The sequence below is a fragment of the Oncorhynchus gorbuscha genome, linkage group LG01 (genome assembly GCF_021184085.1).
Source record: "Oncorhynchus gorbuscha isolate QuinsamMale2020 ecotype Even-year linkage group LG01, OgorEven_v1.0, whole genome shotgun sequence".
Taxonomy (NCBI): domain Eukaryota; kingdom Metazoa; phylum Chordata; class Actinopteri; order Salmoniformes; family Salmonidae; genus Oncorhynchus; species Oncorhynchus gorbuscha.
In genome coordinates, this window is record NC_060173.1 from 119,568,354 (window position 1) to 119,594,931 (window position 26,578).

General features: G+C 45.5%; 1 protein-coding gene across 1 annotated transcript in view; it reads left to right on the plus strand.

Annotated features, from left to right (window-relative positions):
- Positions 1 to 26,578, plus strand: part of glb1l (galactosidase, beta 1-like) — a 58,371-nt gene that overhangs the window by 17,722 nt on the left and 14,071 nt on the right. The window contains exons 4-11 of the mRNA XM_046295403.1: positions 5,797 to 5,857; positions 5,957 to 6,051; positions 7,859 to 8,039; positions 9,152 to 9,210; positions 10,403 to 10,514; positions 21,670 to 21,720; positions 22,649 to 22,767; positions 23,778 to 23,852. Coding sequence (XP_046151359.1) covers positions 5,797 to 5,857; positions 5,957 to 6,051; positions 7,859 to 8,039; positions 9,152 to 9,210; positions 10,403 to 10,514; positions 21,670 to 21,720; positions 22,649 to 22,767; positions 23,778 to 23,852 — 753 coding nt within the window. The remainder of the gene's footprint in view (positions 1 to 5,796; positions 5,858 to 5,956; positions 6,052 to 7,858; positions 8,040 to 9,151; positions 9,211 to 10,402; positions 10,515 to 21,669; positions 21,721 to 22,648; positions 22,768 to 23,777; positions 23,853 to 26,578) is intronic.

Consider the following 26,578-nt stretch of genomic DNA (forward strand, 5'->3'; position numbering starts at 1 on the left):
CCTATTCTCACCTGGGGGACTGTAGAGAGAGAGGGGTGGAAGTCCTATTCTCACCTGGGGGACTGTAGAGAGAGAGGGATGGAAGTCCTATTCTCACCTGGGGGACTGTAGAGAGAGAGGGATGGAAGTCCTATTCTCACTTGGGGGACTGTAGAGAGAGAGGGATGGATGTCCTATTCTCACCTGGGGGACCGTAGAGAGAGAGAGGGATGGAAGTCCTATTCTCACCTGGGGACTGTAGAGAGAGAGGGATGGAAGTCCTATTCTCACCTGGGGGACCGTAGAGAGAGGGAGGGATGGAAGTCCTATTCTCACCTGGGGGACCGTAGAGAGAGGGAGGGATGGAAGTCCTATTCTCACCTGGGGGACCGTAGAGAGAGAGGGATGGAAGTCCTATTCTCACCTGGGGGACCGTAAAGAGAGAGGGAGGGATGGAAGTCCTATTCTCACCTGGGAGACTGTAGAGAGAGAGGGATGGATGGAAGTCCTATTCTCACCTGGGGGACTGTAGAGAGAGGGAGGGATGGAAGTCCTATTCTCACCTGGGGGACTGTAGAGAGAGAGGGATGGATGGAAGTCCTATTCTCACCTGGGGGACCGTAGAGAGAGAGAGAGGGATGGAAGTCCTATTCTCACCTGGGGGACTGTAGAAAGAGGTATGGAAGTCCTATTCTCACCTGGGGGACTGTAGAGAGAGAGGGATGGATGGAAGTCCTATTCTCACCTGGGGGACTGTAGAGAGAGGGAGGGATGGAAGTCCTATTCTCACCTGGGGGACTGTAGAGAGAGAGGGATGGAAGTCCTATTCTCACCTGGGGGACTGTAGAGAGAGAGGGATGGAAGTCCTATTCTCACTTGGGGGACTGTAGAGAGAGAGGGATGGATGTCCTATTCTCACCTGGGGGACTGTAGAGAGAGGGAGGGATGGAAGTCCTATTCTCACCTGGGGGACTGTAGAGAGAGGGATGGATGTCCTATTCTCACCTGGGGGACCGTAGAGAGAGAGGGGTGGAAGTCCTATTCTCACCTGGGGGACTGTAGAGAGAGGGATGGATGTCCTATTCTCACCTGGGGGACTGTAGAGAGAGGGATGGAAGTCCTATTCTCACCTGGGGGACTGTAGAGTGAGGGATGGATGTCCTATTCTCACCTGGGGGACCGTAGAGAGAGGGGGATGTAAGTCCTATTCTCACATGGGGGACTGTAGAGAGAGAGGGATGGAAGTCCTATTGTCACCTGGGGGACCGTAGAGAGAGAGAGGGGATGTAAGTCCTATTCTCACCTGGGGGACCGTAGAAAGGGAGGGATGGAAGTCCTCTTCTCACCTGGGGGACTGCAGAGTGAGAGAGAGGGATGGAAGTCATATTCTCACCTGGGGGACTGTAGAGAGAGGGATGGAAGTCCTATTCTCACCTGGGGGACCGTAGAGAGAGTGATGGAAGTCCTATTCTCACCTGGGGGACTGTAGAGAGAGGGATGTGTTGGTGTCATGCTGGGGGACTGTAGAGAGGGAGGGATGTGTTGGTGTCATGCTGGGGGACCATAGAGAGGGATGGATGTGTTGGTGTCATGCTGGGGGACCGTAGAGAGGGAGGGATGTGTTGGTGTCATGCTGGGGGACCGTAGAGAGGGAGGGATGTGTTGGTGTCATGCTGGGGGACCGTAGAGGGATGTGTTGGTGTCATGCTGGGGGACCGTAGAGGGATGTGTTGGTGTCATGCTGGGGGACCGTAGAGAGGGAGGGATGTGTTGGTGTCATGCTGGGGGACTGTAGAGAGGGAGGGATGTGTTGGTGTCATGCTGGGGGACCGTAGAGAGGGAGGGATGTGTTGGTGTCATGCTGGGGGACCGTAGAGAGGGAGGGATGTGTTGGTGTCATGCTGGGGGACCGTAGAGAGATGTGTTGGTGTCATGCTGGGGGACCGTAGAGGGATGTGTTGGTGTCATGCTGGGGGACCGTAGAGAGGGAGGGATGTGTTGGTGTCATGCTGGGGGACCGTAGAGAGGGAGGGATGTGTTGGTGTCATGCTGGGGGACTGTAGAGAGGAGGGATGTGTTGGTGTCATGCTGGGGGACTGTAGAGAGGGAGGGAGGTGTTGGTGTCATGCTGGGGGACCGTAGAGAGGGAGGGATGTGTTGGTGTCATGCTGGGGGACCGTAGAGAGGGAGGGATGTGTTGGTGTCATGCTGGGGGACCGTAGAGAGGGATGTGTTGGTGTCATGCTGGGGGACCGTAGAGGGATGTGTTGGTGTCATGCTGGGGGACCGTAGAGAGGGAGGGATGTGTTGGTGTCATGCTGGGGGACTGTAGAGAGGGAGGGATGTGTTGGTGTCATGCTGGGGGACCGTAGAGAGGGATGTGTTGGTGTCATGCTGGGGGACCGTAGAGGGATGTGTTGGTGTCATGCTGGGGGACCGTAGAGAGGGATGTGTTGGTGTCATGCTGGGGGACTGTAGAGAGGGAGGGATGTGTTGGTGTCATGCTGGGGGACCGTAGAGGGATGTGTTGGTGTCATGCTGGGGGACTGTAGAGAGGGAGGGATGTGTTGGTGTCATGCTGGGGGACCGTAGAGAGGGAGGGATGTGTTGGTGTCATGCTGGGGGACCGTAGAGGGATGTGTTGGTGTCATGCTGGGGGACCGTAGAGAGGAGGGATGTGTTGGTGTCATGCTGGGGGACCGTAGAGAGGGAGGGATGTGTTGGTGTCATGCTGGGGGACCGTAGAGAGATGTGTTGGTGTCATGCTGGGGGACCGTAGAGAGAGGGATGTGTTGGTGTCATGCTGGGGGACCGTAGAGAGGGAGGGATGTGTTGGTGTCATGCTGGGGGACCGTAGAGAGGGAGGGATGTGTTGGTGTCATGCTGGGGGACTGTAGAGAGGGAGGGATGTGTTGGTGTCATGCTGGGGGACTGTAGAGAGGGAGGGAGGTGTTGGTGTCATGCTGGGGGACCGTAGAGAGGGAGGGATGTGTTGGTGTCATGCTGGGGGACCGTAGAGAGGGAGGGATGTGTTGGTGTCATGCTGGGGGACCGTAGAGAGGGATGTGTTGGTGTCATGCTGGGGGACCGTAGAGGGATATGTTGGTGTCATGCTGGGGGACCGTAGAGAGGGAGGGATGTGTTGGTGTCATGCTGGGGGACTGTAGAGAGGGAGGGATGTGTTGGTGTCATGCTGGGGGACCGTAGAGAGGGATGTGTTGGTGTCATGCTGGGGGACCGTAGAGGGATGTGTTGGTGTCATGCTGGGGGACCGTAGAGAGGGGATGTGTTGGTGTCATGCTGGGGGACTGTAGAGAGGGAGGGATGTGTTGGTGTCATGCTGGGGGACCGTAGAGGGATGTGTTGGTGTCATGCTGGGGGACTGTAGAGAGGGAGGGATGTGTTGGTGTCATGCTGGGGGACCGTAGAGAGGGAGGGATGTGTTGGTGTCATGCTGGGGGACCGTAGAGGGATGTGTTGGTGTCATGCTGGGGGACCGTAGAGAGGGAGGGATGTGTTGGTGTCATGCTGGGGGACTGTAGAGAGGGAGGGAGGTGTTGGTGTCATGCTGGGGGACCGTAGAGGGATGTGTTGGTGTCATGCTGGGGGACTGTAGAGGGATGTGTTGGTGTCATGCTGGGGGACCGTAGAGAGGAGGGATGTGTTGGTGTCATGCTGGGGGACCGTAGTAGAGAGGGAGGGATGTGTTGGTGTCATGCTGGGGGACCGTAGAGGGATGTGTTGGTGTCATGCTGGGGGACCGTAGAGAGGGAGGGATGTGTTGGTGTCATGCTGGGGGACCGTAGAGAGATGTGTTGGTGTCATGCTGGGGGACCGTAGAGGGATGTGTTGGTGTCATGCTGGGGGACCGTAGAGAGGGATGGATGTGTTGGTGTCATGCTGGGGGACTGTAGAGAGGGAGGGATGTGTTGGTGTCATGCTGGGGGACCGTAGAGAGGGATGGATGTGTTGGTGTCATGCTGGGGGACCGTAGAGAGGGAGGGATGTGTTGGTGTCATGCTGGGGGACCGTAGAGAGGGAGGGATGTGTTGGTGTCATGCTGGGGGACCGTAGAGAGGGAGGGATGTGTTGGTGTCATGCTGGGGGACCGTAGAGAGGGATGGATGTGTTGGTGTCATGCTGGGGGACCGTAGAGAGGGAGGGATGTGTTGGTGTCATGCTGGGGGACCGTAGAGAGGGAGGGATGTGTTGGTGTCATGCTGGGGGACCGTAGAGAGGGAGGGATGTGTTGGTGTCATGCTGGGGGACCGTAGAGAGGGATGTGTTGGTGTCATGCTGGGGGACTGTAGAGAGGGAGGGATGTGTTGGTGTCATGCTGGGGGACCGTAGAGGGATGTGTTGGTGTCATGCTGGGGGACCGTAGAGAGGAGGGATGTGTTGGTGTCATGCTGGGGGACTGTAGAGAGGGAGGGATGTGTTGGTGTCATGCTGGGGGACCGTAGAGAGGGATGTGTTGGTGTCATGCTGGGGGACCGTAGAGGGATGTGTTGGTGTCATGCTGGGGGACCGTAGAGAGGGATGTGTTGGTGTCATGCTGGGGGACTGTAGAGAGGGAGGGATGTGTTGGTGTCATGCTGGGGGACCGTAGAGGGATGTGTTGGTGTCATGCTGGGGGACTGTAGAGGGGAGGGATGTGTTGGTGTCATGCTGGGGGACCGTAGAGAGGAGGGATGTGTTGGTGTCATGCTGGGGGACCGTAGAGGGATGTGTTGGTGTCATGCTGGGGGACCGTAGAGAGGGAGGGATGTGTTGGTGTCATGCTGGGGGACTGTAGAGAGGGAGGGAGGTGTTGGTGTCATGCTGGGGGACCGTAGAGGGATGTGTTGGTGTCATGCTGGGGGACTGTAGAGGGATGTGTTGGTGTCATGCTGGGGGACCGTAGAGAGGGAGGGATGTGTTGGTGTCATGCTGGGGGACCGTAGAGAGGGAGGGATGTGTTGGTGTCATGCTGGGGGATAGAGGGATGTGTTGGTGTCATGCTGGGGGACCGTAGAGAGGGAGGGATGTGTTGGTGTCATGCTGGGGGACCGTAGAGAGATGTGTTGGTGTCATGCTGGGGGACCGTAGAGGGATGTGTTGGTGTCATGCTGGGGGACCGTAGAGAGGGATGGATGTGTTGGTGTCATGCTGGGGGACTGTAGAGAGGGAGGGATGTGTTGGTGTCATGCTGGGGACCGTAGAGAGGGATGGATGTGTTGGTGTCATGCTGGGGGACCGTAGAGAGGGAGGGATGTGTTGGTGTCATGCTGGGGGACCGTAGAGAGGGAGGGATGTGTTGGTGTCATGCTGGGGGACCGTAGAGAGGGAGGGATGTGTTGGTGTCATGCTGGGGGACCGTAGAGAGGGATGGATGTGTTGGTGTCATGCTGGGGGACCGTAGAGAGGGAGGGATGTGTTGGTGTCATGCTGGGGGACCGTAGAGAGGGAGGGATGTGTTGGTGTCATGCTGGGGGACCGTAGAGAGGGAGGGATGTGTTGGTGTCATGCTGGGGGACCGTAGAGAGGGATGTGTTGGTGTCATGCTGGGGGACTGTAGAGAGGGAGGGATGTGTTGGTGTCATGCTGGGGGACTGTAGAGAGGGAGGGATGTGTTGGTGTCATGCTGGGGGACCGTAGAGGGATGTGTTGGTGTCATGCTGGGGGACCGTAGAGAGGGAGGGATGTGTTGGTTCACCACTGAGTAACAGATGTTGTTTTGACTCTCCTCTTCCCCTTTTTCTCACAGTGTGTCAGCTGACAGAAATATCTGAGTCAGTAGTAGTAGTCAGAAGTTCATTAAGTTTCTGTCTCTTTCAGGGTGGTTTACCAGCTTGGCTGCTCCAGAAACCAAACATTGTACTCCGCTCAGCAGATACAGGTATCATAAAACCATCCAGTACAATCCCTGGCACATATGACTAATCCAGTGTTCTGTCTCGGTTGGCTGCTTGTGTTTAATCAGCGTCTTTTGATCCAGACTACTTGGAGGCAGTGAGTTCCTGGATGGCAGTGCTGCTCCCAAAGATGAGGAGATGGTTGTATACAAACGGAGGGAACATTATCTCTGTGCAGGTACAGTTGAAGTCTCAGGTTTACATACACCTCAGCCTCTCCCAAAGATGAGGACATGGTTGTATACAAACGGAGGGAACATTATCTCTGTGCAGGTACAGTTGAAGTCTCAGGTTTACATACACCTCAGCCTCTCCCAAAGATGAGGACATGGTTGTATACAAACGGAGGGAACATTATCACTGTGCAGGTACAGTTGAAGTCTCAAGTTTACATACACCTTAGCCAAATACATTTCAAACTCAGTTTTTCACAATTTCTGACATTTAATCCTAGTACAAATGCCCTGTCTTAGGTCAGTTAGGATCACCACTTTATTTTAAGAATGTGAAATGTCAGAATAATAGTAGAGAGCATGATTTATTTCAGCTTTGATTTCTTTCATCACATTCCCAGTGGGTCAGAAGTTTACATACACTGAGTTAGTGTTTGGTAGCATTGCCTTTAAATAGTTTAACTTGGGTCAAACGTTTTGGTTAGCCTTCCACAAGCTTCCCACAACAAGTTGGGTGAATTTTGTCCCATTCCTCCTGACAGAGCTGCTGTAACTGAGTCAGGTTTGAAGGCCTCCTTGTTCGCACACGCTTTTCCCCAAACATTTTCTATGGGATTGAGGTCAGGGCTTTGTGATGCCCACTCCAATACCTTGACTTTGTTGTCCTTAAGTCATTTTGCCACAACTTTGGAAGTATGCTTGGGGTCATTGTCCATTTGGAAGACCCATTTGCGACCAAGCTTTAACTTCCTGACTGATGTCTTGAGATGTTGCTTTAATATATCCACATAATATTCCTACCTCATGATGCCGTCTATTTTGTTAAGTGCACCAGTCCCTCTTGCAGCAAAGCACCCCCACAACATGATGCTGCCACCCCCCTTTTTCCTCCAAACATAACGATGGGTCAATTATGGCCAAACAGATCTATTTTTGTTTCATCAGACCAGAGGACATTTCTCCAAAAAGTATGATCTTTGTCCCCATGTGCAGTTTCAAACCGTAGTCTGGCTTTTTTATGGCGGTTTTGGACCAGTGGCTTCTTCCTTGCTGAGTGGCCTTTCAGGTTATGTCAATATAGGACTCGTTTTACTGTGGATATAGATACTTTTGTACCCATTTCCTCCAGCATCTTCACAAGGTCCTTTGCTGTTGTTCTGGGATTGATTTGCACTTTTCGCACCAAGTACGTTCATCTCTAGGAGACAGAGCGCGTCTCCTTCCTGAGCGGTATGATGGCTGCGTGGTCCCATGGTGTTTTTACTTGTGTACTGTTGTTTGTACAGATGAATGTGGTACCTTCAGGCATTTGGAAATTGCTCCCAAGGATGAACCAGACTTGTGGAGGTCTACAATTGTTTTCTGAGGTATTGGCTGATTTCTTTTGATTTTCCCATGATGTCAAGCAAAGAGGCACTGAGTTTGAAGGCAGGCCTTGAAATACATCCACAGGTACACCTCCAATTGACTCAAATGATGTCAATTAGCCTATCAGAAGCTTCTAAATCCATGACATCATTTTCTGGAAGGTACAGTCAACTTAGTGTATGTAAACTTCTGACCCACTGGAATTGTGATACAGTGAATTATAAGTGAAATAATCTGTCTGTAAACAATTGTAGATGTCCTAACCGACTTGCCAAAACTATATTGTTAACAAGACATTTGTGGAGTGGTTGAAAAACGAGTTTTAATCTCCAACCTAAGTGTATGTCAACCTCAGACTTCAACTGTAGAGTCATTATGCTCAGTGATGAATCCTTGATCCAGATAGTTATTTTCCTTCCTCTCTGTGACTCTACCTGTGACCAGGTAGAGAATGAGTATGGGAGCTACTATACGTGTGACTACAACTACATGCGGCACCTGAGGACCCTGTTCCAGTTCTTCCTGGGGGACAAAACTGTTCTCTTCACGACCGACGGGAACACGGACCGGGAAATGACCTGCGGGACCCTGGAGGGAATGTACGCCACTATAGACTTTGGGACAGGTAGGAACAGGACAGGTAGGAACAGGACAGTGGGAACAGGACAGGTAGGAACAGGACAGGTAGGAACAGGACAGGTGGGAACAGGACAGGCAGGAACAGGACAGGCGGGAACAGGACAGGCAGGAACAGGACCGGTGGGAACAGGACCGGTAGGAACAGAGGAACAGGAACAGAGAGGTGTTGTAACAGAGTTGAGGAACAGAGAGGTGTTGTAACAGAGTTGAGGAACAGAGAGGTGTTGTAACAGAGTTGAGGAACAGAGAGGTGTTGTAACAGAGTTTAACAGAGTTGAGGAACAGAGAGGTGTTGTAACAGAGTTGAGGAACAGAGAGGTGTTGTAACAGAGTTGAGGAACAGAGAGGTGTTGTAACAGAGTTGAGGAACAGAGAGGTGTTGTAACAGAGTTGAGGAACAGAGAGGTGTTGTAACAGAGTTGAGGAACAGAGAGGTGTTGTAACAGAGTTGAGGAACAGAGAGGTGTTGTAACAGAGTTGAGGAACAGAGAGGTGTTGTAACAGAGTTGAGGAACAGAGAGGTGTTGTAACAGAGTTGAGGAGCAGGAACAGAGAGGTGTTGTAACAGAGTTGAGGAACAGAGGTGTTGTAACAGAGTTGAGGAACAGAGGTGTTGTAACAGAGTTGAGGAACAGAGGTGTTGTAACAGAGTTGAGGAACAGAGGTGTTGTAACAGAGTTGAGGAACAGAGAGGTGTTGTAACAGAGTTGAGGAACAGAGAGGTGTTGTAACAGAGTTGAGGAACAGAGAGGTGTTGTAACAGAGTTGAGGAACTGAGAGGTGTTGTGTTGTAACAGAGTTGAAGAACAGGAACAGAGAGATGTTGTAACAGAGTTGAGGAACAGAGAGGTGTTGTAACAGAGTTGAGGAACAGAGAGGTGTTGTAACAGAGTTGAGGAACAGGAACAGAGAGGTGTTGTAACAGAGTTGAGGAACAGAGAGGTGTTGTAACAGAGTTGAGGAACAGGAACAGAGAGGTGTTGTAACAGAGTTGAGGAACAGAGAGGTGTTGTAACAGAGTTGAGGAACAGAGAGGTGTTGTAACATAGTTGCCAGCACATCGTTTTTAAAAGCCCCCTTCTTTTGTTCTCCACTCAGACGTCAACATATCCCAAGCTTTTAGTCGGCAGAGGAGATTTGAACCAAGAGGCCCTCTGGTGAGAAGTCGCTTTTTACAACAACTTCATTTATTAGATGATGATGTAATACCATGACCAGACTAAACTAGTAGATGGTGATGTAGTACCATGACCAGGCTAAACTAGTAGATGGTGATGTAGTACCATGACCAGACTAAACTATTAGATGATGATGTAGTACCATGACCAGACTAAACTATTAGATGATGATGTAGTACCATGACTAGACTAAACTATTAGATGATGATGTAGTACCATGACCAGACTAAACTAGTAGATGGTGATGTAGTACCATGACCAGACTAAACTATTAGATGATGATGATGTAGTACCATGACCAGACTAATCTGGTAGATGATGATGTAGTACCATGACCAGACTAAACTATTAGATGATGATGATGTAGTACCATGACCAGACTAAACTATTAGATGATGATGATGTAGTACCATGACCAGACTAAACTATTAGATGATGGTGATGTAGTACCATGACCAGACTAAACTAGTAGATGGTGATGTAGTACCATGACCAGACTAAACTAGTAGATGATGATGTAGTACCATGACCAGACTAAACTAGTAGATGATGATGTAGTACCATGACCAGACTAAACTATTAGATGATGATGTAGTACCATGACTAGACTAAACTATTAGATGATGTAGTACCATGACCAGACTAAACTATTAGATGATGATGATGTAGTACCATGACCAGACTAAACTAGTAGATGATGATGATGTAGTACCATGACCAGACTAAACTAGTAGATGATTATGTAGTACCATGACCAGACTAAACTATTAGATGATGGTGATGTAGTACCATGACCAGACTAAACTATTAGATGATGGTGATGTAGTACCATGACCAGACTAAACTATTAGATGATGGTGACGTAGTACCATGACCAGACTAAACTATTAGATGATGATGTAGTACCATGACCAGACTAAACTATTAGATGATGACCATGACCAGACTGTAGTACCATGACCAGACTAAACTAGTAGATGATGATGTAGTACCATGACCAGACTAAACTGGTAGATGATGATGTAGTACCATGGCCAGACTAAACTAGTAGATGATGATGTAGTACCATGACCAGACTAAACTATTAGATGATGATGTAGTACCATGACCAGACTAAACTATTAGATGATGATGTAGTACCATGACCAGACTAATCTCCTGTGTGTTCCAGGTGAACTCTGAGTTCTACACAGGGTGGCTGGACCACTGGGGGGACCAGCATGCTCAGGTGGACACCCAGAAGGTCAGCAGGATGCTGGGGGAGATGCTCAGCATGGGGGCCAGTAGATGAACATGTAGGTCCTGACGAACCCTCTGTGTATGATAGAAATGCCAAAGGTTTCATAAAAAAGGCAAATGTTTTAGCCATTCACTGATAAGACACTGAAAATAATGTGATTGGTAAGGAGCCGTAGTAAGGAACAATGTGATTGGTAAGGTGCCATAGTAAGGAACAATGTGATTGGTAAGGTGCCATAGTAAGGAACAATGTGATTGGTAAGGTGCCATAGTAAGGAACAGTGTGATTGGTAAGGTGCCATAGTAAGGAACAATGTGATTGGTAAGGTGCCATAGTAAGGAACAATGTGATTGGTAAGGTGACCAGAGTAAGGAACAATGTGATTGGTAAGGTGCCATAGTAAGGAACAATGTGATTGGTAAGGTGCCATAGTAAGGAACAGTGTGATTGGTAAGGTGCCATAGTAAGGAACAATGTGATTGGTAAGGTGCCGTAGTAAGGAACAATGTGATTGGTAAGGTGCCGTAGTAAGGAACAATGTGATTGGTAATGTAGTAAGGAACAATGTGATTGGTACCATGACCAGACTAAACAGTGATGATTGGTGTAGGAGCCGTAGTAAGGAACAATGTGATTGGTAAGGAACATGTGATTGGTAAGGAACAATGTGATTGGTAAGGTGACCAGAGTAAGGAACAATGTGATTGGTAATGGAACAATGGGATTGGTATGGAACAATGTGATTGGTATGGTGATGTAGTAAGGAACAGTGTGATTGGTAAGGTGTTGTAGTAAGGAACAATGTGATTGGTAAGGTACCATGACCAGTAGGAACAATGTGATTGGTAAGGTGCCGTAGTAAGGAACAATGTGATTGGTAAGGAGCCGTAGTACCAGAACTAAATGTGATTGGTAAGGAACAATGTAGATGATGTGAAGGTGCCATAGTAAGGAACAATGTGATTGTTAGTACCATGACCAGATCTAAACTATTAGTTGATGTAGTACCATGACTCCTTAAACCAATGTGATTGGTAAGTGCCATAGTAAGGAACAATATCATTGGTAGAACAATGTGATTGGTAATGAGCCAGAGTAAGGAACAATGTGATTGGTAAGGTGACCAGTAAGGAACAATGTGATTGGTAAGGATGTAGTAAGGAACAATGTGATTAAAGGAACAATGTGATTGGTAAGGTAAACCGTAGTAAGGAACAACTAGATGAGATGTGATTGGTAAGGATGTAGTAATGGAACTAAATGTGATTGGTAAGGAACAATGTGATTGGTAAGGTGCCAGACTAAGGAACAATGTGATTGGTAAGGTACCATGTACCAGGAACAATATCATTGGTAAGGAACAATGTGATTGGTAAGGAGATGTAGTACCATGAACAATGTGATTGGTAGAGGAACAATGTGATTGGTAATGACCAGACTAAACAATGTGATTGGTAACCATGACCAGAGTAAGGAACAATGTGATTGGTAAGGAACAATGTGATTGGTAGAGGTGATGTAGTAAGGAACAATGTGATTGGTAAGGAACAATGTGATTGGTAAGGTGACCAGAGTAAGGAACAATGTGATTGGTAAGGTGACCAACAATGATGATTGGTAAGGTGACCATAGTAGGAACAATGTGATTGGTAAGGTGCCATAGTAAGGAACAATGTGATTGGTAAGGTGACCAGAGTAAGGAACAATGTGATTGGTAATGACCAGTAGATAAGGAACAATGTGATTGGTAAGGAACAATGTGATCGGTAAGGTGCCATAGTAATGGAACAATGTGATTGGTAAGGTGCCAGTAAGGAACAATATCATTGGTAAGGAACAATGTGATTGGTAAGGAGCCGTAGTAAGGAACAATGTGATTGGTAAGGTGCCATAGGAAGGAACAATGTGATTGGTAGGTGCCATTAGTAAGGAACAATGTGATTGGTAAGGTGCCATAGTAAGGAACAATGTGATTGGTAAGGAACAATGTGATTGGTAAGGTGCCGTAGTAAGGAACAATGTGATTGGTAAGGAACAATGTGATTGGTAAGGTGCCGTAGTAAGGAACAATGTGATTGGTAAGGTGCCATAGTAAGGAACAATGTGATTGGTAAGGTGCCATAGTAAGGAACAATGTGATTGGTAAGGTGCCGTAGTAAGGAACAATGTGATTGGTAAGGAACAATGTGATTGGTAAGGTGCCGTAGTAAGGAACAATGTGATTGGTAAGGAGCCGTAGTAAGGAACAATGTGATTGGTGGTAGTAAGGAACAATGTGATTGGTAAGGTGCCGTAGTAAGGAACAATGTGATTGGTAAGGTGCCATAATAAGGAACAATGTGATTGGTAAGGAACAATGTGATTGGTAAGGTGCCGTAGTAAGGAACAATGTGATTGGTAAGGAACAATGTGATTGGTAAGGTGTGATTAGTAAGGAACAATGTGATTGGTAAGGTGCCGTAGTAAGGAACAATGTGATTGGTAAGGTGAGTAAGGAACATGTAGTAAGGAACAATGTGATTGGTAAGGTGCCGTAGTAAGGAACAATGTGATTGGTAAGGAACAATGTGATTTGTAAGGAACAATGTGATTGGTAAGGTGCCGTAGTAAGGAACAATGTGATTGGTAAGGTGCCATAGTAAGGAACAATGTGATTGGTAAGGTGTTGTAGTAAGGAACAATGTGATTGGTAAGGTGCCATAGTAAGGAACAATGTGATTGGTAAGGTGCCGTAGTAAGGAACAATGTGATTGGTAAGGTGCCGTAGTAAGGAACAATGTGATTGGTAAGGAGCCGTAGTAAGGAACAATGTGATTGGTAAGGAACAATGTGATTGGTAAGGTGCCGTAGTAAGGAACAATGTGATTGGTAAGGAGCCGTAGTAAGGAACAATGTGATTGGTAAGGTGCCGTAGTAAGGAACAATGTGATTGGTAAGGAGCCGTAGTAAGGAACAATGTGATTGGTAAGGTGCCGTAGTAAGGAACAATGTGATTTGTAAGGTGCCATAGTAAGGAACAATGTGATTGGTAAGGAACAATGTGATTGGTAAGGTGCCGTAGTAAGGAACAATGTGATTGGTAAGGAACAATGTGATTGGTAAGGTGCCGTAGTAAGGAACAATGTGATTGGTAAGGTGCCATAGTAAGGAACAATGTGATTGGTAAGGTGCCGTAGTAAGGAACAATGTGATTGGTAAGGTGCCGTAGTAAGGAACAATGTGATGGGTAAGGTGCCGTAGTAAGGAACAATGTGATTGGTAAGGAACAATGTGATTTGTAAGGAACAATGTGATTGGTAAGGTGCCGTAGTAAGGAACAATGTGATTGGTAAGGTGCCATAGTAAGGAACAATGTGATTGGTAAGGTGTTGTAGTAAGGAACAATGTGATTGGTATGGAACAATGTGATTGGTAAGGTACCGTAGTAAGGAACAGTGTGATTGGTAAGGTGTTGTAGTAAGGAACAATGTGATTGGTAAGGTGCCGTAGTAAGGAACAATGTGATTGGTAAGGTGCCGTAGTAAGGAACAATGTGATTGGTAAGGTGCCGTAGTAAGGAACAATGTGATTGGTAAGGAGCCGTAGTAAGGAACAATGTGATTGGTAAGGTGCCGTAGTAAGGAACAATGTGATTTGTAAGGTGCCATAGTAAGGAACAATGTGATTGGTAAGGAACAATGTGATTGGTAAGGTGCCGTAGTAAGGAACAATGTGATTGGTAAGGAACAATGTGATTGGTAAGGTGCCGTAGTAAGGAACAATGTGATTGGTAAGGTGCCATAGTAAGGAACAATGTGATTGGTAAGGTGCCGTAGTAAGGAACAATGTGATTGGTAAGGTGCCGTAGTAAGGAACAATGTGATGGGTAAGGTGCCGTAGTATTGGAACAATGTGATTGGTAAGGAACAATGTGATTTGTAAGGAACAATGTGATTGGTAAGGTGCCGTAGTAAGGAACAATGTGATTGGTAAGGTGCCATAGTAAGGAACAATGTGATTGGTAAGGTGTTGTAGTAAGGAACAATGTGATTGGTATGGAACAATGTGATTGGTAAGGTACAATGTGAGTAAGGAACAGTGTGATTGGTAAGGTGTTGTAGTAAGGAACAATGTGATTGGTAAGGTGCCGTAGTAAGGAACAATGTGATTGGTAAGGTGCCGTAGTAAGGAACAATGTGATTGGTAAGGAGCCGTAGTAAGGAACAATGTGATTGGTAAGGAACAATGTGATCGGTAAGGTGCCATAGTAAGGAACAATGTGATTGGTAAGGAGCCGTAGTAAGGAACAATGTGATTGGTAAGGTGCCATAGTAAGGAACAATATCATTGGTAAGGAACAATGTGATTGGTAAGGAGCCGTAGTAAGGAACAATGTGATTGGTAAGGTGCCGTAGTAAGGAACAATGTGATTGGTAAGGAGCCGTAGTAAGGAACAATGTGATTGGTAAGGAACAATGTGATTGGTAAGGTGCCGTAGTAAGGAACAATGTGATTGGTAAGGTGCCATAGTAAGGAACAATGTGATTGGTAAGGTGCCATAGTAAGGAACAATGTGATTGGTAAGGTGCCGTAGTAAGGAACAATGTGATTGGTAAGGAACAATGTGATTGGTAAGGAACAATGTGATTGGTAAGGTGCCATAGTAAGGAACAATATCATTGGTAAGGAACAATGTGATTGGTAAGGAGCCGTAGTAAGGAACAATGTGATTGGTAAGGAACAATGTGATGGGTAAGGTGCCGTAGTAAGGAACAATGTGATTGGTAAGGAGCCGTAGTAAGGAACAATGTGATTGGTAAGGAACAATGTGATTGGTAAGGTGCCGTAGTAAGGAACAATGTGATTGGTAAGGAACAATGTGATTGGTAAGGTGCCATAGTAAGGAACAATGTGATTGGTAAGGTGCCGTAGTAAGGAACAATGTGATTGGTAAGGTGCCGTAGTAAGGAACAATGTGATTGGTAAGGAACAATGTGATCGGTAAGGTGCCATAGTAAGGAACAATGTGATTGGTAAGGTGCCATTGTAAGGAACAATATCATTGGTAAGGAACAATGTGATTGGTAAGGAGCCGTAGTAAGGAACAATGTGATTGGTAAGGTGCCATAGTAAGGAACAATGTGATTGTTAAGGTGCCATAGTAAGGAACAATGTGATTGGTAAGGTGCCATAGTAAGGAACAATGTGATTGGTAAGGAACAATGTGATTGGTAAGGAACAATGTGATTGGTAAGGTGCCGTAGTAAGGAACAATGTGATTGGTAAGGAACAATGTGATTGGTAAGGTGCCGTAGTAAGGAACAATGTGATTGGTAAGGTGCCATAGTAAGGAACAATGTGATTGGTAAGGTGCCATAGTAAGGAACAATGTGATTGGTAAGGTGCCGTAGTAAGGAACAATGTGATTGGTAAGGAACAATGTGATTGGTAAGGTGCCGTAGTAAGGAACAATGTGATTGGTAAGGAGCCGTAGTAAGGAACAATGTGATTGGTAAGGTGCCATAATAAGGAACAATGTGATTGGTAAGGAACAATGTGATTGGTAAGGTGCCGTAGTAAGGAACAATGTGATTGGTAAGGAACAATGTGATTGGTAAGGTGCCATAGTAAGGAACAATGTGATTGGTAAGGTGCCGTAGTAAGGAACAATGTGATTGGTAAGGTGCCATAGTAAGGAACAATGTGATTGGTAAGGTGCCGTAGTAAGGAACAATGTGATTGGTAAGGAACAATGTGATTTGTAAGGAACAATGTGATTGGTAAGGTGCCGTAGTAAGGAACAATGTGATTGGTAAGGTGCCATAGTAAGGAACAATGTGATTGGTAAGGTGTTGAACAATATAGTAAGGAACAATGTGATTGGTAAGGTGCCATAGTAAGGAACAATGTGATTGGTAAGGTGCCGTAGTAAGGAACAATGTGATTGGTAAGGTGCCGTGAGTAAGGAACAATGTGATTGGTAAGGAGCCGTAGTAAGGAACAATGTGATTGGTAAGGTGTTGTAGTAAGGAACAATGTGATTGGTAAGGTGCCATAGTAAGGAACAATGTGATTGGTAAGGTGCCGTAGTAAGGAACAATGTGATTGGTAAGGTGCCGTAGTAAGGAACAATGTGATTGGTAAGGAGCCGTAGTAAGGAACAATGTGATTGGTAAGGAACAATGTGATTGGTAAGGTGCCGTAGTAAGGAACAATGTGATTGGTAAGGAGCCGTAGTAAGGAACAATGTGATTGGTAAGGTGCCGTAGTAAGGAACAATGTGATTGGTAAGGAGCCGTAGTAAGGAACAATGTGATTGGTAAGGAACAATGTGATTGGTAAGGTGCCGTAGTAAGGAACAATGTGATTGGTAAGGAACAATGTGATTGGTAAGGTGCCGTAGTAAGGAACAATGTGATTGGTAAGGTGCCATAGTAAGGAACAATGTGATTGGTAAGGTGCCGTAGTAAGGAACAATGTGATGGGTAAGGTGCCGTAGTAAGGAACAATGTGATTTGTAAGGAACAATGTGATTGGTAAGGTGCCGTAGTAAGGAACAATGTGATTGGTAAGGTGCCATAGTAAGGAACAATGTGATTGGTAAGGTGTTGTAGTAAGGAACAATGTGATTGGTAAGGTGCCATAGTAAGGAACAATGTGATTGGTAAGGTGCCGTAGTAAGGAACAATGTGATTGGTAAGGTGCCGTAGTAAGGAACAATGTGATTGGTAAGGAGCCGTAGTAAGGAACAATGTGATTGGTAAGGTGCCGTAGTAAGGAACAATGTGATTGGTAAGGAGCCGTAGTAAGGAACAATGTGATTGGTAAGGTGCCGTAGTAAGGAACAATGTGATTGGTAAGGTGCCGTAGTAAGGAACAATGTGATTGGTAAGGAACAATGTGATTTGTAAGGAACAATGTGATTGGTAAGGTGCCGTAGTAAGGAACAATGTGATTGGTAAGGTGCCATAGTAAGGAACAATGATTGGAGGTGTTGTAGTAAGGAACAATGTGATTGGTAAGGTGCCATAGTAAGGAACAATGTGATTGGTAAGGTGCCGTAGTAAGGAACAATGTGATTGGTAAGGTGCCGTAGTAAGGAACAATGTGATTGGTAAGGTGCCATAGTAAGGAACAATGTGATTGGTAAGGTGCCGTAGTAAGGAACAATGTGATTGGTAAGGTGCCGTAGTAAGGAACAATGTGATTGGTAAGGTGCCATTAGTAAGGAACAATGTGATTGGTAAGGTGCCGTAGTAAGGAACAATGTGATTGGTAAGGTGCCATAGTAAGGAACAATGTGATTGGTAAGGTGCCGTAGTAAGGAACAATGTGATTGGTAAGGTGCCATAGTAAGGAACAATGTGATTGGTAAGGTGCCGTAGTAAGGAACAATGTGATTGGTAAGGTGACGTAGTAAGGAACAATGTGATGGGTAAGGTGCCGTAGTAAGGAACAATGTGATTGGTAAGGTGCCATAGTAAGGAACAATGTGATTGGTAAGGTGCCATAGTAAGGAACAATGTGATTGGTAAGGAACAATGTGATTGGTAAGGTGCCGTAGTAAGGAACAATGTGATTGGTAAGGAACAATGTGATTGGTAAGGTGCCGTAGTAAGGAACAATGTGATTGGTAAGGTGCCATAGTAAGGAACAATGTGATTGGTAAGGTGCCATAGTAAGGAACAATGTGATTGGTAAGGTGCCGTAGTAAGGAACAATGTGATTGGTAAGGAACAATGTGATTGGTAAGGTGCCGTAGTAAGGAACAATGTGATTGGTAAGGTGCTATAGTAAGGAACAATGTGATTGGTAAGGTGCCGTAGTAAGGAACAATGTGATTGGTAAGGTGCCATAATAAGGAACAATGTGATTGGTAAGGAACAATGTGATTGGTAAGGTGCCGTAGTAAGGAACAATGTGATTGGTAAGGAACAATGTGATTGGTAAGGTGCAATAGTAAGGAACAATGTGATTGGTAAGGTGCCGTAGTAAGGAACAATGTGATTGGTAAGGTGCCATAGTAAGGAACAATGTGATTGGTAAGGTGCCGTAGTAAGGAACAATGTGATTGGTAAGGAACAATGTGATTTGTAAGGAACAATGTGATTCTCGTAGTAAGGAACAATGTGATTGGTAAGGTGCCATAGTAAGGAACAATGTGATTGGTAAGGTGTTGTAGTAAGGAACAATGTGATTGGTAAGGTGCCATAGTAAGGAACAATGTGATTGGTAAGGTTCTATTAGTAAGGAACAATGTGATTGGTAAGGTGCTATAGTAAGGAACAATGTGATTGGTAAATCACATTGTAAGGAACAATTGATTGGTAGGTGTTGTAGTAAGGAACAATGTGATTGGTAAGGTGCCATAGTAAGGAACAATGTGATTGGTACCAGGTTCTATTCGTAGTACCAACAATGTGATTGGTAAGGTGCCGTAGTAAGGAACAATGTGATTGGTAATTGTTCTATTCGTAGTAAGGAACAATGTGATTGGTAAGGAACAATGTGATTGGTAGGTGCCGTAGTAAGGAACAATGTGATTGGTACCATTGGATTCTTTAGTAAGGAACAATGTGATTGGTAATTGTTCCGTAGTAAGGAACAATGTGATTGGTAAGGATTGCCTAGTAAGGAACAATGTGATTGGTAAGGTGCCTTAGTAAGGAACAATGTGATTGGTAAGGAACAATGTGATTGGTAAGGTGCCGTAGTAAGGAACAATGTGATTGGTAAGGAACAATGTGATTGGTAAGGTGCCGTAGTAAGGAACAATGTGATTGGTAAGGTGCCATAGTAAGGAACAATGTGATTGGTAAGGTGCCGTAGTAAGGAACAATGTGATGGGTAAGGTGCCGTAGTAAGGAACAATGTGATTGGTAAGGAACAATGTGATTTGTAAGGAACAATGTGATTGGTAAGGTGCCGTAGTAAGGAACAATGTGATTGGTAAGGTGCCATAGTAAGGAACAATGTGATTGGTAAGGTGTTGTAGTAAGGAACAATGTGATTGGTAAGGTGCCATAGTAAGGAACAATGTGATTGGTAAGGTGCCGTAGTAAGGAACAATGTGATTGGTAAGGTGCCGTAGTAAGGAACAATGTGATTGGTAAGGAGCCGTAGTAAGGAACAATGTGATTGGTAAGGTGCCGTAGTAAGGAACAATGTGATTGGTAAAGCCGTAGTAAGGAACAATGTGATTGGTAAGTTGCCGTAGTAAGGAACAATGTGATTGGTAAGGTGCCCTAGTAAGGAACAATGTGATTGGTAAGGAACAATGTGATTTGTAAGGAACAATGTGATTGGTAAGGTGCCGTAGTAAGGAACAATGTGATTGGTAAGGTGCCATAGTAAGGAACAATGTGATTGGTAAGGTGTTGTAGTAAGGAACAATGTGATTGGTAAGGTGCCATAGTAAGGAACAATGTGATTGGTAAGGTGCCATAGTAAGGAACAATGTGATTGGTAAGGTGCCGTAGTAAGGAACAATGTGATTGGTAAGGTGCCCTGTAAGGAACAATGTGATTGGTAAGGTGCCGTAGTAAGGAACAATGTGATTGGTAAGGTAACCGTAGTAAGGAACAATGTGATTGGTAAGGTGCCATAGTAAGGAACAATGTGATTGGTAAGGTGCCGTAGTAAGGAACAATGTGATTGGTAAGGAACAATGTGATTGGTAAGGTGTTAACCGTAGTAAGGAACAATGTGATTGGTAAGGTGCCATAGTAAGGAACAATGTGATTGGTAACCGTAGTAAGGAACAATGTGATTGGTAAGGTGGCGTAGTAAGGAACAATGTGATGGGTAAGGTGCCGTAGTAAGGAACAATGTGATTGGTAAGGAACAATGTGATTTGAGGAACAATGTGATTGGTAACCCTGTAGGAACAATGTGATTGGTAAGGTGCCATAGTAAGGAACAATGTGATTGGTAAGGTGCCATAGTAAGGAACAATGTGATTGGTTAACCCTAGTAAGGAACAATGTGATTGGTAAGGTGTTGTAGTAAGGAACAATGTGATTGGTAAGGTGCCATAGTAAGGAACAATGTGATTGGTAAGGTGTTGTAGTAAGGAACAATGTGATTGGTTAAGCCTGTAGTAAGGAACAATGTGATTGGTAAGGTGTTGTAGTAAGGAACAATGTGATTGGTAAGGTGTTGTAGTAAGGAACAATGTGATTGGTAAGGTGTTAACCATAATAAGGAACAATGTGATTGGTAAGGAACAATGTGATTGGTAAGGTGTTGTAGTAAGGAACAAGCTAAATGAATCAGCTTTTTTTTAATCATCCCACACAACATAACAACAGCAGTTGTTCTATTCTCTTTACCAATCACATTGTTCCTTACCATTGTTCTATTATCTTTACCAATCACATTGTTCCTTACCATTGTTCTATTATCTTTACCAATCACATTGTTCCTTACCATTGTTCTATTCTCTATACCAATCACATTGTTCCTTACCATTGTTCTATTCTCTTTACCAATCACATTGTTCCTTACCATTGTTCTACTCTTTACCAATCACATTGTTCCTTACCATTGTTCTATTCTCTTTACCAATCACATTGTTCCTTACCATTGTTCTATTCTCTTTACCAATCACATTGTTCCTTACCATTGTTCTACTCTCTTTACCAATCACATTGTTCCTTACCATTGTTCTATTCTCTTTACCAATCACATTGTTCCTTACCATTGTTCTATTCTCTATACCAATCACATTGTTCCTTACCATTGTTCTATTCTCTTTACCAATCACATTGTTCCTTACCATTGTTCTATTCTCTTTACCAATCACATTGTTCCTTACCATTGTTCTATTCTCTTTACCAATCACATTGTTCCTTACCATTGTTCTATTCTCTTTACCAATCACATTGTTCCTTACCATTGTTCTATTCTCTTTACCAATCACATTGTTCCTTACCATTGTTCTATTCTCTTTACCAATCACATTGTTCCTTACCATTGTTCTATTCTCTTTACCAATCACATTGTTCCTTACCATTGTTAATTCTCTTTACCAATCACATTGTTCCTTACCATTGTTCTATTCTCTTTACCAATCACATTGTTCCTTACCATTGTTCTATTCTCTTTACCAATCACATTGTTCCTTACCATTGTTCTACTCTCTTTACCAATCACATTGTTCCTTACCATTGTTCTATTCTCTTTACCAATCACATTGTTCCTTACCATTGTTCTATTCTCTCACTACAGGTATATGTTTGAAGGAGGGACCAACTTTGGCTACTGGAATGGTTGGTTTAATAGCCTGTATCAATATTTCCTTCATTAAGTCTCGTATACCAATCATTTAATACTGTCAAAGTATTGTTCCCTCATGTTAACCCTGTACGAGCAGCTGTTGTCGTGTTAACCCTGTTGTCGTGTTAACCCTGTAGGATCAGATGTATAACTGTTGTCTTGTTAACCCTGTAGGATCAGATGTAGTTGTGTTAACCCTGTAGGATCAGATGTAGTTGTGTTAACCCTGTAGGATCAGATGTATAACTGTTGTCGTGTTAACCCTGTAGGATCAGATGTAGTTGTGTTAACCCTGTAGGATCAGATATAGTTGTGTTAACCCTGTAGGATCAGATGTAGTTGTGTTAACCCTGTAGGATCAGATGTAGTTGTGTTAACCCTGTAGGATCAGATGTATAACTGTAGTTGTGTTAACCCTGTAGGATCAGATGTAGTTGTGTTAACCCTGTAGGATCAGATGTAGTTGTGTTAACCCTGTAGGATCAGATGTATAACTGTTGTCTTGTTAACCCTGTAGGATCAGATGTAGTCGTGTTAACCCTGTAGGATCAGATGTAATAGTTGTGTTAACCCTGTAGGATCAGATATAGTTGTGTTAACCCTGTAGGATCAGATGTAGTTGTGTTAACCCTGTAGGATCAGATGTAGTTGTGTTAACCCTGTAGGATCAGATGTAGTTGTGTTAACCCTGTAGGATCAGATGTATAACTGTTGTCTTGTTAACCCTGTAGGATCAGATGTAGTTGTGTTAACCCTGTAGGATCAGATGTAGTTGTGTTAACCCTGTAGGATCAGATGTAGTTGTGTTAACCCTGTAGGATCAGATGTAGTTGTGTTAACCCTGTAGGATCAGATGTATAACTGTAGTTGTGTTAACCCTGTAGGATCAGATGTATAACTGTTGTCTTGTTAACCCTGTAGGAGCGGACCATGGTAACAGGTTTAGGTCGGTAGTGACCAGTTATGACTACAACGCCCCTCTGTCTGAGGCAGGAGACCCTACAGAGAAACTACTAGCCATACGGGACACCATTAGCAAGGTAACACCCCTTAACCTGTCCTAACCCAGTAGAGAATATAATGGCCCTACGGAACACCATCACCATGGTAACAAGCCTAACCATTAACCTGTCCTAACCCAGTAGAGAATATAATGGCCATACGGGACACCATCAGCAAGGTAACACTCCTTAACCTGTCCTAACCCAGTAGAGAATATACTGGCCCTACGGAACACCATCACCATGGTAACAAGCCTAACCATTAACCTGTCCTAACCCAGTAGAGAATATACTGGCCATACGGGACACCATCACCATGGTAACAACCCTCAACCTGTCCTAACCCAGTAGAGAATATACTGGCCATACGGAACACCATCACCATGGTAACAAGCCTAACCATTAACCTGTCCTAACCCAGTAGAGAATATACTGGCCATACGGGACACCATCACCATGGTAACAACCCTCAACCTGTCCTAACCCAGTAGAGAATATACTGGCCATACGGAACACCATCACCATGGTAACAACCCTTAACCTGTCCTAACCCAGTAGAGAATATACTGGCCATATGGAACACCATCACCATGGTAACAACCCTTAACCTGTCCTAACCCAGTAGAGAATATACTGGCCATACGGAACACCATCACCATGGTAACAAGCCTAACCCTTAACCTGTCCTAACCCAGAAGAGAATATACTGGCCATACGGGACACCATCACCATGGTAACAACCCATAACCTGTCCTAACCCAGTAGAGAATATACTGGCCATACGGGACACCATCACCATGGTAACAAGACTGGGACAAACCCACAGGACTCAGTTCATCTTAGGTTATGTCCCAAATGGCACTCTATGCCCTATATAGTGCACTACTTGACCAAGACCCATAGTGCTCTAGTGTATTATATAGGGCATACTAGGATGCACGGGCTCTGTTCAAAAGTATCACACTATATAGAGAGGCATTTGATGACATATATGGTATTGAAGACATGTATGTTGTATGTTAATACTGGCTATATTTTCCCCTTTCTAGTTCAGAGACATCCCTGTGGGTCCCATGCCCCCAGCCTCTCCCAAGATGGCCTATGGCTTTGTGACTCTGACAATGGTATGGGCTTATTACAGCATACTTTACTACCAGGACCCAGCCTTATTACAGCATACTTTACTACCAGGACCCAGCCTTATTACAGCATACTTTAGTACCAGGACCCAGCTTTATTACAGCATACTTTACTACCAGGACCCAGCCTTATTACAGCATACTTTACAACCAGGACCCAGCCTTATTACAGCATACTTTACTACCATGACCCATCCTTATTACAGCATACTTTACTACCAGGACCCAGCCTTATGACAGCATACTTTACTTCCAGGACCCAGCCTTATTACAGCATACTTTACTACCAGGACCCAGCCTTATTACAGCATACTTTACTACCAGGACCCAGCCTTATTACAGCATACTTTACTACCAGGACCCAGCCTTATTACAGCATACTTTACTACCAGGACCCATCCTTATTATAGCATACTTTACAACCAGGACCCAGCCTTATTACAGCATACTTTAGTACCAGGACCCAGCCTTATTACAGCATACTTTACAACTAGGACCCAGCCTTATTATAGCATACTTTACAACCAGGACCCAGCCTTATTACAGCATACTTTACTACCAGGACCCAGCCTTATTACAGCATACTTTACTACCATGACCCATCCTTATTACAGCATACTTTACTACCATGACCCATCCTTATTACATCATACTTTACTTCCAGGACCCATCCTTATTACATCATACTTTACTTCCAGGACCCAGCCTTATTACAGCATACTTTACTACCAGGTCCCAGCCTTATTACAGCATACTTTACTACCATGACCCATCCTTATTACAGCATACTTTACTACCATGACCCATCCTTATTACATCATACTTTACTTCCAGGACCCAGCCTTATTACAGCATACTTTACTACCAGGACCCAGCCTTATTACAGCATACTTTACTACCAGGACCCAGCCTTATTACAGCATACTTTACTACCAGGACCCATCCTTATTACAGCATACTTTACTACCAGGACCCAGCCTTATGACAGCATACTTTACTACCAGGACCCAGCCTTATTACAGCATACTTTACTACAAGGACCCAGCCTTATTACAGCATACTTTACTACCAGGACCCAGCCTTATTACAGCATACTTTACAACCAGGACCCAGCCTTATTACAGCATACTTTACTACCAGGACCCAGCCTTATTACAGCATACTTTACTACCAGGACCCAGCCTTATTACAGCATACTTTACTACCAGGACCCAGCCTTATTACAGCATACTTTACTACCAGGACCCAGCCTTATTACAGCATACTTTACAACCAGGACCCAGCCTTATTACAGCATACTTTACAACCAGGACCCAGCCTTATTACAGCATACTTTACTACCAGGACCCAGCCTTATTACAGCATACTTTACTACCAGGACCCAGCCTTATTACAGCATACTTTACAACCAGGACCCAGCCTTATTACAGCATACTTTACTACCAGGACCCAGTCTTATTACAGCATACTTTACCATCAACCACCACAGTGCCTTATTACAGCACTAGAGAGAGGTGTGTGGCCACTTGGAGACACTACTAAGTCCTCTCACTAACCCCCAGTCTGGAGAGGTGTGTGGCCACTTGGAGACAGCAGTAAGTCCTCTCACTAACCCCCAGTCTGGAGAGGTGTGTGGCCACTTGGAGACATCAGTAAGTCCTCTCACTAACTCCCAGTCTGGAGAGGTGTGTGGCCACTTGGAGACAGCAGTAAGTCCTCTCACTAACCCCCAGTCTGGAGAGGTGTGTGGCCACTTGGAGACAGCAGTAAGTCCTCTCACTAACCCCCAGTCTGGAGAGCTGTGTGGCCACTTGGAGACAGCAGTAAGTCCTCTCACTAACTCCCAGTCTGGAGAGGTGTGTGGCCACTTGGAGACAGCAGTAAGTCCTCTCACTAACCCCCAGTCTGGAGAGGTGTGTGGCCACTTGGAGACAGCAGTAAGTCCTCTCACTAACCCCCAGTCTGGAGAGGTGTGTGGCCACTTGGAGACAGCAGTAAGTCCTCTCACTAACCCCCAGTCTGGAGAGGTGTGTGGCCACTTAGAGACACTAGTAAGTCCTCTCACTAACCCCCAGTCTGGAGAGGTGTGTGGCCACTTGGAGACAGCAGTAAGTCCTCTCACTAACCCCCAGTCTGGAGAGGTGTGTGGCCACTTGGAGACAGCAGTAAGTCCTCTCACTAACCCCCAGTCTGGAGAGGTGTGTGGCCACTTGGAGACAGCAGTAAGTCCTCTCACTAACCCCCAGTCTGGAGAGGTGTGTGGCCACTTGGAGACAGCAGTAAGTCCTCTCACTAACCCCCAGTCTGGAGAGGTGTGTGGCCACTTAGAGACACTAGTAAGTCCTCTCACTAACCCCCAGTCTGGAGAGGTGTGTGGCCACTTGGAGACACTAGTAAGTCCTCTCACTAACCCCTAGTCTGGAGAGGTGTGTGGCCACTTAGAGACACTAGTAAGTCCTCTCACTAACCCCCAGTCTGGAGAGGTGTGGCCACTTGGAGACAGCAGTAAGTCCTCTCACTAACCCCCAGTCTGGAGAGGTGTGGCCACTTGGAGACAGCAGTAAGTCCTCTCACTAACCCCCAGTCTGGAGAGGTGTGTGGCCACTTGGAGACAGCAGTAAGTCCTCTCACTAACCCCCAGTCTGGAGAGGTGTGTGGCCACTTGGAGACAGCAGTAAGTCCTCTCACTAACCCCCAGTCTGGAGAGGTGT